This window comes from Sinocyclocheilus grahami, unplaced genomic scaffold (genome assembly GCF_001515645.1).
Source record: "Sinocyclocheilus grahami isolate Dianchi unplaced genomic scaffold, SAMN03320097.WGS_v1.1 scaffold382.1, whole genome shotgun sequence".
Classification (NCBI taxonomy): Eukaryota; Metazoa; Chordata; class Actinopteri; order Cypriniformes; family Cyprinidae; genus Sinocyclocheilus; species Sinocyclocheilus grahami.
The window spans coordinates 741,220-756,648 of record NW_015505561.1 but is presented as its reverse complement, the minus strand read 5'-3'; the positions used below and the strand labels follow the sequence as shown (position 1 = coordinate 756,648).

At 41.5% G+C, this 15,429-nt stretch overlaps 1 protein-coding gene and 1 pseudogene across 4 annotated transcripts in view; both read right to left on the bottom strand.

Moving 5' to 3' along the window:
- LOC107549841 (death domain-associated protein 6-like) overlaps positions 1-2,075 on the bottom strand; it is a 10,647-nt gene extending 8,572 nt beyond the window's left edge. For 2 of the 4 annotated variants that reach the window (XM_016231013.1, XM_016231014.1), the window contains exons 1-2: positions 1,983-2,075; positions 1,315-1,387 (exon numbers count right to left, since the gene is read on the bottom strand). In XM_016231013.1, coding sequence (XP_016086499.1) covers positions 1,315-1,329 — 15 coding nt within the window. In that variant the 5' untranslated portion in view covers positions 1,330-1,387; positions 1,983-2,075. Of the gene's footprint in view, positions 1-1,314; positions 1,388-1,982 lie in introns of those variants that run through there. The other 2 variants (XM_016231016.1, XM_016231015.1) reach the window with 2 other exon arrangements.
- Positions 2,076-3,932: 1,857 nt separating this feature from the next.
- Positions 3,933-7,425, bottom strand: LOC107549823 (tapasin-like; annotated as a pseudogene).
- Between the last annotated feature and the right edge of the window lie 8,004 nt (positions 7,426-15,429).

Here is a 15,429-nt window from a genome sequence, read left to right as displayed (position 1 = left end):
CAATATATATAAGAACATATTTGGTTCTTTTACCTCTTTTTTCTGTCTGTCTCTCTCTTGTTTCTTCCTCATTTCCTCTACCTCTATGTCTTCCTGTTTATTAGAGTATTTGGTGATCACCTCCTCCAGGCTGCTGAGAGCCACGTCTCTGTTTGAGCGGAGTTTGCGATTTAGTGCTGGATCAGTGAGTGCAGGGTCTAACGCTGAAGGAAACACAGGACATTCACCTTGAATGCTGAACTTACAATCATTAAATATTACTGGAGCCCATCCATGTTTACAGCAATCCAGAAATGTGCAGAAATTATTGGCGCGTGTAAAACATAAGACTAATACAATAAGACTTGATTATGTTCTCTAGCTGAATTGGAGAGTAACTGAACTGAATTACTAGGTTTGAAGGAATCGGTGAGGTGGGAGCCGAAGTTGTAGACCATGTCAAGCTGGCGTCTCTCCTGCAGTTTGTTGCCCGTTTCTCTGAAGGCTTCTTGAGCGATTTGTGTCATCTTATTGCGGGTGAGCATGAGTTTGTAGCGTTCGTTGGCGCGCTGAACCACCTTCAGGATATCCGTGTAGTCCGGCGGATTGTGAAGAGCTTCTGGACTGTTAATGTAGCGTTCAATCTACAAACCAAAGAGAAAAGAAGACAGTAAAGACGAAAAGGAAAGCAAAGAAAAATGATACATTATTCATTCTTTTCTTAAAGGGATACTTCACCCAAAAATGAATATTTTGTCATTTACTCACCTCTCATGTCGTTCCAGACCTCTATTCTTTCTTAGAAAACCTATATAAGTTTCTTTCTTATGTTGAACATAAAAGAAGATATTTCGAAGAATTTTAAAGAACCAAATAGTTGTTGGTCCCTATTGACTTCCATAGTAGGGAAAGAAATACTATAGAAGTCAACAGGGACCATCAACTGTTTGATTACCCAGCATTCTTCAAAATATCTTCTTTTATGTTCAACACAAGAAAGAAACTCATACAGGTTTGGAACGACGTGAGGATGAGTAAATGACAAAATGTTCATTTTTGGGTGAACTATCCCTTTAATATTCGCCCTCCTGGATTTCATTCCATGAGCAATGTTTACCTTTATTAGGGTGTATTTTTCATTTAACCATTTCTTTTAATTAAATACTCACTCTATACTGATGCTATCATTTTAAGCCAGCCAACAGAGTAGATATATTTATATTTAAGTTCTATTTAAAATCACAATGCATATCCAATTGCATTTTGATATCTCAACATCTACACAGCGTGCATTAATGTATCTAATATTTATTTGTTCAGCTTTTCTGTACATACTTGAGCACTGAGCATCGAATTGGTCAAGAGACACAGTCAAAGTCCAAACCGAGATGCCAAAATCCGTATGTACCTACAGAAAAGTATATTAATCAGTGTAATACTTCTGCATGCAAGAGACATTGTGTTAATAAATGTAATAATACGGCCAAATTATTTCAATATTCGTAAATACGTTGCTATGTCATAGAAACCTAAAAGCAAAATGCTCTTTAAAATAGTTTTGGATGGTATTAGTCACCACTGTAATAAAAAAGACACAAAAGACTTACTGTATATAATGAGTAATGATCATAACAACTGTAATGACTAACGTTATGGTGTTTCAGCGGTAACTATGTTTACCATGGTAGCTTTTTATTTAATTCCATAGCAACCAGATGTAATGGATGATTAAGGCTAACGAGAACTTAAAATTATAATAATAATTTCATATTATATGTCATAAATATAATATTTTAGGTAAGCTTGCTGATTTAATTCGGTCAAACAGTACAGCTTCCGTTTTGTGTGTGTGTGTGTGTGTTAAAAGCCTTAAACCCTCGAACGTGAATTGTAACTACATAACGTGTCATATTCCTCACAGTCTTTACAAACCCATCATAAAATCATTTTTTATAAAACCTCGTTACTGATTAATCAATAAAAGACGATCAGAAACAACTCACGCGCTCGGATCCTGGAACTCAGCGCTGGATCTAAGTACGGCTCAACATGAGCCGCGCTGATTCGCTGGCGGACAGTAATCTGATCGCTCATTGGCTGAGCGCTGGTACGTGTTTCTTCTTCGATCTGATTTGGACGCAGTGGTATCGGATGCTTATCAGCGCCGCGCAGGGAACAGGAGACCCCGACCCAAACAGAGACTCGGAGGACGTTTCTTCAGGTTACACTCAAATGATGTGGCATCAAACTAAATTGTACTTGATGTGGTCAGATCATGTGCATCTTGTGTTTTGTTTCTCCAGAAGCTAAACTGATACTCATCAGCTTCCCAGTATGTGTTCAGTATGTTTTTCAGGCTAAGATGGTTTTACAAATTCAACTGAATGTTTATCTGCATCCTGATATCATTCTGGGGACCCCGTGAGTTAAGGGCAAGAAAACAGGTCGGTAAGATCCTTTCAAAAAATTTAAAAAACAGGCCTTTTTGGAGCATCTGAAGTTGATATCTCACTTCAGTGATCAGTGACTGTGGTCTATTTTAAATAAAGGCCTATAGTTCATTTTTGTTATGTAGAATAGCTTTGAAACAGTATGAATGAAATCAGGAATCTGTAGACCTCATTTCGGCTTCAGACCTCTTATGATTTATGCTGTATGATTCACTTTTTCACTTCAGCAACTTTATGATATGCAGCAGTCACCAAGTGGTCCAATGTTATTAAGCTGCTTTCTTGAGATATGTTTTATAATAGGTTTTTTTTACTAAAGATTTTATTTTATTTTTATTTTATTGACCAAATGTTAGCATGCCACCATTAAGAGAAGCCGGAAAGTTTGGTAAATAATTGTGGCAGGCAAATGGGGTGAATTTTTTTTAATAAAAATGGGAAAACACCCAACTCCTCTACGCTCATTGGTCATCAGGTTGGAATGAATTATTTGACATGACCACTTAATGGTTTCATAAATTCTGCCTACTGATGATTGATGAAATCCTCTCATTAGCAAGTTGTGTGAAGGAAAAAATACACAAATAACTTAAAGATTTAAGAAAAATGGAATTAAAACGCAACTTTCCATTTTGCATTTTAATCTCATTTTTGGAATTTTCTGTTTGATTTATTTTATTTAATCCTTCACTAATTTTTCATATAATGTCTGAATGTCATATTGTGACAATGTCGCAATATATCAAATAGCAACCTTTTAATAAAATACCAATATTTTGCTGTTTGTGAGCATATTATTTTCTCTGAAAAATGAAGTATGCATTTTCTTTACTCTTATCTTTCTGTTCAAACCTGGGATATATCCTTCATTTCCTTTCTGACATCATGCATGTTGTTATACAGTATTCATCATGTTTGGACCATGGTTGAACAATAAAGCAAATCAAATAGAGGGGCCATACTTGACCTACAAAATAAGGACATTAGAACTCATAAAGTGCTTTTTCAATTTGTTTTGTTTGTGCTAGTTACAGAAAATACTATTTAAATATTACAAAGAATGCAGCAACATGGCCTTTTGTTTGAAAAAATGAAGTAATAAAATGTTGAGTTTGAATAGGAGATCAGATGTCTGACATATATCCTCTGTATTTTGCCTGTTCATAACACAAAGTAAAAAAAGAATACATCTGCTGCCTGATCCCCTCCTCCAGGGACTTCAAGAGTTAAGAGACAGAAAGGCAGGTAACATCCTAATGATTTAACAAACAGGTCATTACTTCTTTGAAGCTCCACACTAACTAGTATAACTGAGTTTTCATCAATCAAGTTCTGTTTATCAAAGCTCAAACTCAGAAGTATTTAAAACACAATCAATTTACATTTCACATTACAAAATGTAATTTAAATAAATTTAAAAAACTTGCACAGCAAAACCAACCCAAACACATGTACAGTCACATTGAAACGGAAACACCATACATTCAACTATTCTGAAAGGTTTTTTACAAGACCAGTTTCTCTGCACTCTATTCAGCCTCTAAAATCCCCTCCAGGTCCAGATTTACTTCTCCTTCTTCAGAAGAGACAAAGATATTCAATAAGCAGACAGACACCTATACCTGAAAACTAAATATGAATGAAATGTAAAAGTTTTGAGAGTGTTTTTTGCCGTTTAGTGAAAATGATTGTTATTTACCTTATCCTTTAAATCTGTGTCACTGGAGTCTATATGAAAACAAAATATATTCATCAATAAAACTCTATTAACATTAACGTTCTTGGATGTTTAATATATTCCAGGGCATACCGTATCGCAAACACAATATTAGTCTATTTATACTGCAATACAGTATTTTTTTTACTATAGAACAAATAATTCTAATGCAGTGATACTAGAAAAAAATCAAAGATTGTAGTGATCAAACTGAATTGACTTACCAGAAGAGCTGAATGTCCAGGAAAGAAACTTTATCATGCCATAAAGAACAAGTGCAACATCGCCATCGAGTCCTCAATAGAAGGAGCACTGACACCTGATATCAACAAAACATCACATCAAGACTTGCAGAACATTCTGAATTACATATATATTCTTTTGAAAATGCAAATAGAACATAAAAGGAAATCTAAAAAAAAAAAACATTTTGGTTGACTCCCTCACAATGACATTTGTTGCCACCTATCATGTGTCCATCTAAGACAGTATAGCTCATCGATCACACTGAGTGCAGCAGCAGCTCGTCGTGTTCCTCCCTCATGTTTGGCTACACAGGTGACATCTCCAGCTCCAGACGGCTGCTCTGACTGAAGGTGCCATCAGACGCCTCTCTGTGCCCCGTTACACTGCCCTGACCCAGAGAGCGGGACGTCCCGTCTGCCCCACTGAACTCCCAGCTCAGATCCAGTGTGTGAGGAGCAAAACCAGACGCCTCACACTGAACCAGCAGCACCTGCCCAGGAACCAGCAGAGGAAGAGGAGACGGGTAGATGGAGAGAGACGGAGGCTCTGGAAGAAAAGAGGGAGTGGTTACATATAACTGAAATTTATTATAACACATAGAGTTGATAAACTAGATGGCTACAGCATCATCTCACCAACTATCTCCAGGTCCACAGCTACCGGAGCCAGCAGGTGAGGAAGATAGACCGTGCAGATGTAAGTTTCTGAGTGTCTCACTTGAGCTTCTTCCAGAATCAGTGATGTGTTCCTGTCTCATAGAGGCCTGTGATGTCAATATCGGCTCTGGTCTCTGATGTCTCTGCAAACCGATCGGTCTTGCCGTCGTAAGCGAGGACCAGCCGTCCTTCACCCCGGAACTGATAGCGCCACTCGACAGAGAATCCAGAGCCATGAACCGGAGAAGACGAATCGACCCAGAACCCACAGTCCAACAGAACCGCTTCTCCCAGTCTAGAGCGGACCACAGGAGTTTTACTGGACACACTCAGAATGACTTCAAGAAAGCGAGGGAAAAAAGTGAGATTAATGGAGCAAAGTAAAACAAGTGTTTAACCCTCATTAACTCAGAAGGGTTAAACAGAGTTTAGTCCTTACTTTAATGACTCAAATTCTAAAATACATGCAAAATCGTACTGGAATGCAAATCAAAAATTTAAAAAAAATTAAATACAAATAAAATATGAAATCACATCATAAGATATATAAATTGCAAGATCTAATTGGAATGCAAATCCATCAAAAAAATTACAAATAAAATATATAATCACATATTATGTATAACTATGTAGAATACTACTAATAATACTACTACCACTAATAATTATAAATTGCAGTTATTTACATTTTTATATAATTATTGTGCCGATATAAAGTATGTAACATTATGTAATATATTAATTAAAATTTTATGCAATACATGAGAAACCTGTGCTCTACCTTTTGGCTCTTTACAAACAATTATTATAATTTATTATACAATATATTATGCAAATAAATAACATATATTATTATATGCAGGGATATGTAGGCTATTTATTATTATTTCTGCAATATATGAGAAATTTGGGCTTTTCACCTTACGGCTCTTTAGAAGCTGAAGGTGCTCTCATGATACTGGACAGTGTTAGCTGCTCGTCAATCCCTTGTGCTGCCACTGAGAACCAATCAGCTTGCAGGTAGACTGGACTGTGGGCGGAGTCAGTGAGAGCAGACGCCCATCTGACCATGGAGGCGTGAGGCATAAAAGGGTTCATCTCACAGTCGGACTTTGTGATATATAGTCATTTCCCTTACCAAAATGAAGTATACTTCAAGTTTATTTTCTTAAGTATACTTAAGTAAAGTTCAAGTATATTTTTAAGTATATTTTATGTAGTAAGAATACAAATATCAGTGTACTAGTAGTATACTTGTAAGTGTATTATTTCAATACTCCTTAGGACTAAATTTGCCCACTTTTTTTGTATAAAAGTACACTTTTAAGTATCCTTTAAGTATAACAGTAGTAAACTTTGAGTACTAGTTTACTACTACTACTACTACTAGTTTACATCTATGTTTTTAGTTTGTACTGCAACTATACTAAAAGTGAACTTAAAGGTATACTGATAGTTTACTAATTAAATACTTGTAGCATTTTTAGTACACTTTGAAGTATAGTCTCAGTAAACTACTAGTTTAGTAGTTTTATACTGCAAGTATATTCTTAAGTTTTCTTTAAGTGAACTTTACATCATACTACTATGTCCATATTTATTAATTTGTATGTATTTTGTTATATTAAAATCTGAACATACATCAAAAAGAAAGAACAGGGTATCTGCTTGTAAACAATAACATTTTATTCTAGCTTCATGCATTCTTTTTTATAAACACTTGAATGTGGGTAAGTTTCATATATAAATAAAAAATAAAGAAATAAATAAACAACATTTTAAACAAAAACCTGAAAAAAGACTATGAATTAGATTCAGAATGATAATCAAAACGTAGATGGAGTTGATCAACACCCCAATGCTTGACAATCATTATTACCTCTTCGTGGGTCAACATTTTATTCCATAACGTTACACAGTTCCCTTTCGATTCGGTCACTCTACATTGCTTTGGGAATTACCCTTTCCTCCAAATACTACTGAAGCCTTCTTGACTCACGCCAGTAAAACTGGCCAATAGGGTTCAAGTGTGCGAAATATGAGAGGCTGCCACTCTATATAAAGCAGCGCTTGTACGTCATCCATTCAGAATCTTTTCCTTCAGCCAACCTTCTACGAGAAACAAGAAGCCTATCAACAAGACTACTCACCGTGATCTACATGCTGCATGCTTCCCCTGCTGTGTTCCGGTGAGCTTCGGAAACAAGGATGACTCGCTATTGCCTCTCCTGCGCAGAGCCAATCGAACTCTCTGATGGCCATGAGTCGTACGTCTTCTGCCTGGGTCGTGCCCATGCAGAGGCGGCGCTTGGGGGGAGTCGGACTGCCCCCACTGCGGAGATATGAGCCTCCGGACTCTCAGGCTCTGTGTGGCCATCGTCCAAGGCGATGACTCGCCCAACTAGCCCGCGCTCTTCCTCTGCAGCCTCTTTCGAGCCAAGGAGGAAAGTGCCACAAGCTCTGATGCGGATCTGTCAGGGTCAGGTGACGAGCCCGCGCCGGCTCAGTACCGATGTGCTCCTCGCCCCCCTGCTGCGGCACTTCATGACCGCTGATCTCCGCCCCCCCTCCCCCGACGCTCAAGATGTGGTGTCCTTCGGTGCCATGGAGGGTGCTCAAGAGGAGGATGATGTCATTTCGGTGGCAGCATCTGCGAGAGATGAGTGGTCCAACAGCCCCGCTGGATTACACTGCGCCTGACGGCAGCTACGCAGGGGGCCTCCATCATAGTGATGTCGAGCTACACGTCCTGTCCAAGGCAGTTGATGAGCTCGGTATGGAGTGAGCGCCAGAAGCCGTCTGGATGAGTGATACCTCCAGTCGGATCGTGGCCGAAAGGATACCCCGTGGAGGCCCGGCCCCCTTTTTCCCCGAGGTGCATGATGTGATGGAATGCGCCGCTTTCCAGTCGAGTGCACAATCCAGGATCCTCCCTCCTGTCTGCTGTGGACGGCGCAGCGTTATCATTACAGTGGGCGGGTGTTTCTGTTCAACAGTCCAAAACACATCAAATTAAGTGCGCGCATCCATAATAAAACGTGCCTCACACGGCTCTGGGGGGTGAATAAAGGCCTCCTGTAGCAAATCCATGCGTTTTCATGATTAGTGACGAATGCGGAGAGAGAACAAAACAAAATGCCGGCGGTCATGAATTAGAAGCTCAAATCGAGGATTTGTAAAGAAAAATGTCGGAGGATTTCGATATAAGCCAAGAAAAAATTGGTTTTACTTTGCTAAAGTAAGGAAACTTTGCTTCCTTTGCTCCTGTAAACAAACCATAGACTGTAAAAAAAGATGGACGACGCGTCTCCACTTCCTTCCACTATAGAAAAGTGAAACTAGCTAAAATCAAACTTTACAGGTTATGACCTGTACTGCACCCAGCCACCAGAGGGCGATCAAAGAGCCTGCAGCTTCACTTTTCAGGACGTGTGAGGCACACCCGGACGGCGCTGAACAAGTAGGGTATGTTAAACTCCCACCCCCCCGTGGAAGAAGCCCCTCTCTGTCCTGCAGCCGCTGCGAACTGGAGAGTGAGAAACAATGCGTCTCTCCCCTCTAAACCTTGCCGCGCCACTGCAAACTTCACCGTCAAGGCTTTCTCCGCGGCGGGACAAGCAGCTTCAGCACTGCATGTGATGGCGATACTCCAGATGTATCAGGCCAAGCTGCTCAAGTCTCTGGATGAGGGCGGGCTGGACCCTGAAGTTTTCAAAGAGCTCAGAAGCGCCACAGATCTGGCCCTCAGAGCGACGAAGGTGACAGCTCGAGCAATCAGCCGCAACATGGGAAATCTTGTGGTTCTCAATCATCACCTGTGGCTTACTCTGAATGAGTTAAAGGACTCTGAAAAAAACGCCCTTCTGGACGCACCCGTGAATCCCTCTTCGGAGCGGCGGTGGAAACGGGCAGTGGAAACGTTCACGGAGCGCTTTGTTGAAGTTCAGAAACAGTCAAAGGCCATTAGCCACTTCCTGCCAAAGCGCACTGGCGCGAACCCTCCTGTGCGTTCCCACTACTCCTCAGCGCAGCACGTGGGAAGACCGCACGCCTCTTCTGCTGCTGTTTGGCGCCAACATGAGCCGGCGGTGAGACCAAGACAGTTGTGGCCAAAGCGCTGTCAGGGCTCGAAGGGCCAGAGACCCCGCCCTGACAGAGATGGCAGGCCACCGGCACCGGAATATAAGCCGCGTTCCTGACGCTGTCTCTCGGAGGAGGAAAGCTGCACCCAGCGCCGAAGACGAGCCACTGAAGAAGTCTGCTCGCTCCACTGTGTGTGTTCACCACGCCCCCCTGCCTGTTGTGGGCAGCGAGAGCAATTGTCATGTTTGTGTTTTGACTGTTCCATTATGTAGTGTAATAAAGTTGAAAAGAATACAAAACTCACCTCAATATCAGAGCAATTCTCCTCCTCTCACTCCCCTCTCCCCCATCACTCACTCTCACACGCGTGTGGTATTAAACTCCCCAATGGCGAGTTATCCCTCACGGTGTGCAGTCCGCCTCGCCTGCTGTCACAGTTCACAGAAGCGTGGCAGGCACTGCCAGGGGTATCAGAGTGGGTTATGAAATCAATAAAGAACAGCTACATGCTTCAGTCCTTCCGCAGGCCGCCCCGTTTCAACAGTGTGTTAATGTCCACTGTACGGGAGCAGAATGCCTCAATTCTGCGAGAGGAAATACACAGCCTCCTCACAAAACACGGTGTGGAGACAGTGCCCCTAGCAGATCGCGAGAGAGGTTTTCTGGTACCAAAGAAAGATGGCGGACTCCACCCAATCTTGGACCTGAGACCGCTGAATCACGCGGTTTCGAAGCGCTCATTCAAATGAATTATTATGCTGAGACAAATCCTCTCACACATCAGGCCGAGAGATTGGTTTATCTCTGTGGATTTAAAGGATGCTTATTTTCACATTCAGCTAGCCCCTTGCCACAGGTGTTTCCTGAGATTTGCATTCGAGGGGATAGCGTACCAATTCATGGTCCAACCCTTTGGTTTATCCCTGGCCCCTTCAACATTACAGAAAATCTTTTTAGGAGTGGAGCTGAATTCAATCAATATGCGAGCGCATCTGTCGGAGGAGCGCTCACAAAAACTGATCAGCTCTCTCGCAGTCTTCAAGTTAAGGCACTCTCCTCTGCTGAAATGCTTTCCAAGGACACTCGGCCAGATGGCTGCTGCCTCGACAGTGTGCAAACTAGGGCTCCTACATATGTGACAGCTTCAACTCTGGCTAAAGGGCTGGGTGCCACAGAGCTCATGGCGCGTGGGCACCTTGCGCATTATAGTGACGTGCGACTGCTGGGATGAGCTGACCCCTTGGCACGATATGACTCTGTATCGCCAGGGTGTTCTTATTGGCCAAGTGATCAAGAGAAAGACTGTTACGACAGATGCATCAAGCACGGGCGGGGGAGCCACATGCAATGGCAGACCAGCCTTAAGGCCGTGGTCAGAAACGGAGAAGTTGTGGCACATAAACTATCTGGAGCTCTGTGCTGTACACCTAGCACTCAAGTGCTTTCTCCCGGACATTCTCCACCGTCACATTCTCATCAGGATGGACAGCATGACAGTGGTAGCGTTTATGAATCACCAAGGGGGTGTGAGCTCACGGCCGCTGCTGCGGCTGGCGAGAGACCTCCTTCTGTGGGCAGATCGACACCTCCTCTTCATCCAGGCAGTACATGTCCCCAGACGCCTGAATTGCGGCGCGGACTTACTGTCGAAGGGCGGGGTGATCCACGAGGAGTGGAGATTACACCCTTTGACAGTCAATATGATTTGAAGTGTATTCGGCAGGACGGAGGGGGATCTCTTCGCATCAGCGGAGAACACTCACTGCCCCCTGTTTTATTCACTGACACACTCTCCCCTGGGAGTGGATGCACTAGCTCATAGCTGGCCGAAAGTACGCAAGTATGCCTTTCCTCCAATGAAACTTCTGCCTCGCGTGCTTTGCAAAATCAGAGAGGATAGACAATCTGTTCTGTTAGTGGCACCGAAATGGCCCAATCAGCCGTGGTTCCCAGAACTGGTGGAGATGCTGGTAACCCCCTGTGGACTATCCCACTGAAGAGAGACCTCCTCTCTCAAGCACAGTTAACGATATGGCACCCAAATCAGAATAATGGAGTCTTCACGTCTGGCCGCTCGACGGGGCTTGCCTGTAACAGATGCCCTTCCTCAGCGCGTGTTGAACACTATCTCTGAGGCTAGGGCTCCTTCCACTAGTTGTCTGAATTAGTCTGATTCAAGGAGAATCAGAAGGCTGAATCCCGACTGACAGAGGAGGAGTTGGGGATGGAGGAGGGTAATTAGCTATTGAGCAATGCGAAAACTGCTGATAATACTGAGGGACCTTATATATGAATGCTTAGATAGCTGTCGTATTCCCATAGGTAGATGGGGATCAGCTGAAGGTCAGCTGATGCGAGCTTGACTAACGTGACCTGCCAGAACTAACGCTACGCTTGATTTAAATGTCATTTTAAGTATATTTCTGAGAAGTAGGCCTACATAAAGCACATTTCTGAGAAGTACATTGTGACGAGAGGGGCGGGGCCGAGAGCCATGGGAACGGAGCAAGGCCGGTGGAGAAAATGCTAATGCACGACACCTGCGCCACTCAACTGTCTCGAGTCCCACGGAGGAGCTCCGGAAGGATAAAAGGAGGAGTGACGACAGTGTTGGACGAGAGAGGACCAGGCCTGGACTTTATTTTGTGTTTTGTGTGCGGCAGTCATCCGCGAGGGGCTGCCGCTTTACTTTCGTTTTGTGTTTGTTTATTTTATTAAAGTTTTAAATGTTCGACGGATTCCCGCCACCTCCTTCTTCCCGTGACTACGAACTTTGTTACATACATAAAAAGTAGATTGAAAGTATACTTTCCTATTTTTTAGTTTAAAAGAAGTATACTAATAGCACACTTTTTCGTAAGGGTATACAGTTCACAAATCGACACAAAAGTCTTTAAAAGCACATGCTACATTGTCACTGACCAGTCACAGAGTAAATCCTAGATGGGCTGATGTCTGCAGGAGGATGAAGTTCAGACCTGCTCTCTTCACTGAAGGCTCAAGTTCTGATGAACATTAGAGATTTCTCTTGACTCATCGGTAGGCTACTGAGAAACCCCCTCCATGACCTGGTTTCTCCTGAACAAACCAGCACTCCAGAACCGGACATCCAGAACCGGAAGCTGGGAGATAAGAGACATGAGAATGAGAATGGCGTTCAGTGGTCACACACATACCTTAAAGGTGCCATAGAATGCATTGATACAATATTTTAAATTGTTCTCTGATGTCCCCAGAGTGTGTATGTGAAGACACAGATCATTTTTTACAACTTGTTGAAATTGCCACTTTTAGGGTATGAGCCAAAACGTGCTGTTTTTTGTGTTTGTCCCCTTTAAATGAAAATGAGCTGGTGCTCCTGCCTCCCTTTTCAGAAGAGTGTGGAGCTTAAAGAGCTCATGCTCGCGGGCATACCGGTGTTACGGTTTAACTGGTGGTGACCGTGTTACTGATCTTCACATTGCTTCCAAATGCAATTTTTAACTACCACATTCCTTTTTACGATCATTCTGGTAGCACGAGAAGGCAGCATTAGTGAAAACAGGCAGAGACAATGGTAGCTTTAGCAAAATTAGCCTTACAGAGAGCCAAGAAGCTCTTTTGGAAAACAAAATATGAGGCGTGACGCTTACTTTGTCTAGACGTTTGCGCACGAAGCGTTGGTATCGATCCCTCTTTCAGAAGCAATCTTTGCACAGCTCCAGCGCTGAACTGACTCTCGTTTGTGAGGCACTCCGGCATAAAATGTTAGCACAAACGTATAGGACTTTTCCGTTTTTTTCCGGGACATTTCCTTCTATAATGAAATTTATCCACCGTGTCCTCAGCAGTCTATGGAGACTCCTATGTTCGTTGGTGTATCCTAACACAAGACACTTTTAATGGCTCATTGGCGCTGACGTTGTACCTCCAGCAGCTACAGCAAGAAAACAGTAATGGCGGACCGCTGCTTCTCACTCAGGGCTGTGTATATGCTAATAGGGCAGAGAGCGTCACAACCCCCGAGTATGAAGTCATAGTAGTGAGAAATCTGGAACTGCTAGTGTGGAGAGACTGTTTATGATTTATTGGGATTATAAAACAATGAGTGGGTGGATTTTTACCATTATAGGCTAGTTGTTTTCACACACTGCGGCCACACAACTGTGTTCAAACACCTTATAAAAGTAATTTTTGCATTCTATGGCACCTTTAATATTAAAAGACCAAGTGGTCTCGAATACCAAAACTTACCACTACAAAACAATGTAAGGGTGTTTCTTCAACTAGTCTTGTGAAGTTGAATTAAAAAAACTTGTTCAAAAGTCACGTAACACAGTCTCATAAATTTAAATAATTTGTCTAGTTTTAAGGTCTGTAAGAGGACAAACTTAGATTACAAGAGAAATTGTTCATATTTTAAATTTTTTCCGACCTGCAGTGAACAAATGTCATTTCCACCACATCTCAATATACAGCTGTTATTTAAAAATAGAATAACTTATGCCACTCAAGAATGGTCTAAGATCATTTTTGTAACTAGTTTTACCAGTTTTTCGACAATGTACAATAATTATACATTTGAGATAAATCAATGAGATAAATTAACTGCCCTAAGGACCAAATGCTGAACTGTACACCTGTCACACTCTGAAATTTAATATTGGTTTGGGTAAGAGCTTATTAGAAAATAAATAACTTGAATTTTTATATTAAGTAGAGCATGATCTCATAAATTGTGGATACATTTTTAATGTGTGATGAGAACTTTTAAAATATTAAAAAAAAATGTGTGTGGTGATGGAAATGACAATGAATTAAGGTGAATGTAGAGAAACAGTAGAGATATTTATTAGAAAAAATCTTAAAACTCATCACACTCAATTCACAAGGTCATTAAACATAACCACACCTGTTTTTAGTGTAGTGCTGAGTTTGATGTATAAGAATGTAGAGAAACAGTAGAGATATTTATTAGAAAGATTCTTAAACTCACCACACTCATTAAACTCAGTTCACAAAGTCATTAAACATAACCACACCTGTTTTTAGTGTAGTGCTGGGTTTGATGTATAAAACTGATTTGTCTCACAGATGAATGGTTACAGTGCATACTGTAAATAACTGACACAACTGATGGCAAGGCAAAAATATAAGCAATAAATGATGCATCAAAATTCAACATTGTGAGATAATTATGAGGCTATATAATTGTGAGAGTTTGATACTGAAATGTTCTCATTGGTTTCTTAAATGAACACTCATCTTCTGTAAAGAGTAACTGTAAAGAACACCTGAAACTGTATCATTTAAGCAGATATGTGGAATGTGGAAAATTATGAGCACCTTGAATGTGTGAGTGTATGTATGTTTGCATATGTGTGAGAGAGAGAGCGTTTGCGTGTGTGTGTGTGTGTGTGTGTGTGTGTGCGTGTGCGTGATGTGATTCAAGGCCAAATCTAATTAAGTGTTTCACAGATTTCTTTCCAAACAGACACAATAATTTCCTTGTGACGTTTGGTCACTGGTACAGGCTCAGGGATAAGGCCTATGATATTCTGGTTTTGGTACCAGACTATGTCATCCCCTAGAGGCAAAAAAAAAAAACGATCGAGTCCAACACGGCTCCTGGTTTTAACCAGAGCGCCACTGTAGACATCAGTATCCTGTATGATGCCAGGATAAATATCTCCATCATACTTCACAGCCCACCACTGATCAATGAGTCCCTCGTTCAAGTCCACAATGTGCCGCAGACCTATTTGAGCTGTGTCAGGATGCGATGTACTGGTTGAGGGGGAAGCTTCGTCCCAATGCTGGAACATGACTGTTTATGGATTAAAACATTTGCAGTCATGAGCTTATATCTGATCAAATGCACATTATTATTCTTTAGTTTGGGTTAAACAAATCAATTTAGCTTGGTTGGAACAGCAGCTACGCTAATTATGTCTCTATTTGTTTCTCTGTTTTTGCCACAAGCTTCAGTCTGGATCCAGAATACCTGAGAAGAGATGATGCCAACCCCTCACAGGACCTCAGATGATGCCAACCCTCAAACAACACACAAAACTACCACATTTTGCTATAAGTTTGATTGCATCATATACAGGTGCATCTCAATAAATTAGAATGTCATGAAAAAGTTCATTTATTTCAGTAATTCAACTCAAATTGAAAAAATAAATTCAGTGCACACAGACTGAAGTAGTTTAAGTCTTTGGTTCTTTTAATTGTGATGATTTTGGCTCACATTTAACAAAAACCCACCAATTCACTATCTCAACAAATTAGAATACTTCATAAGACCAATAAAAAA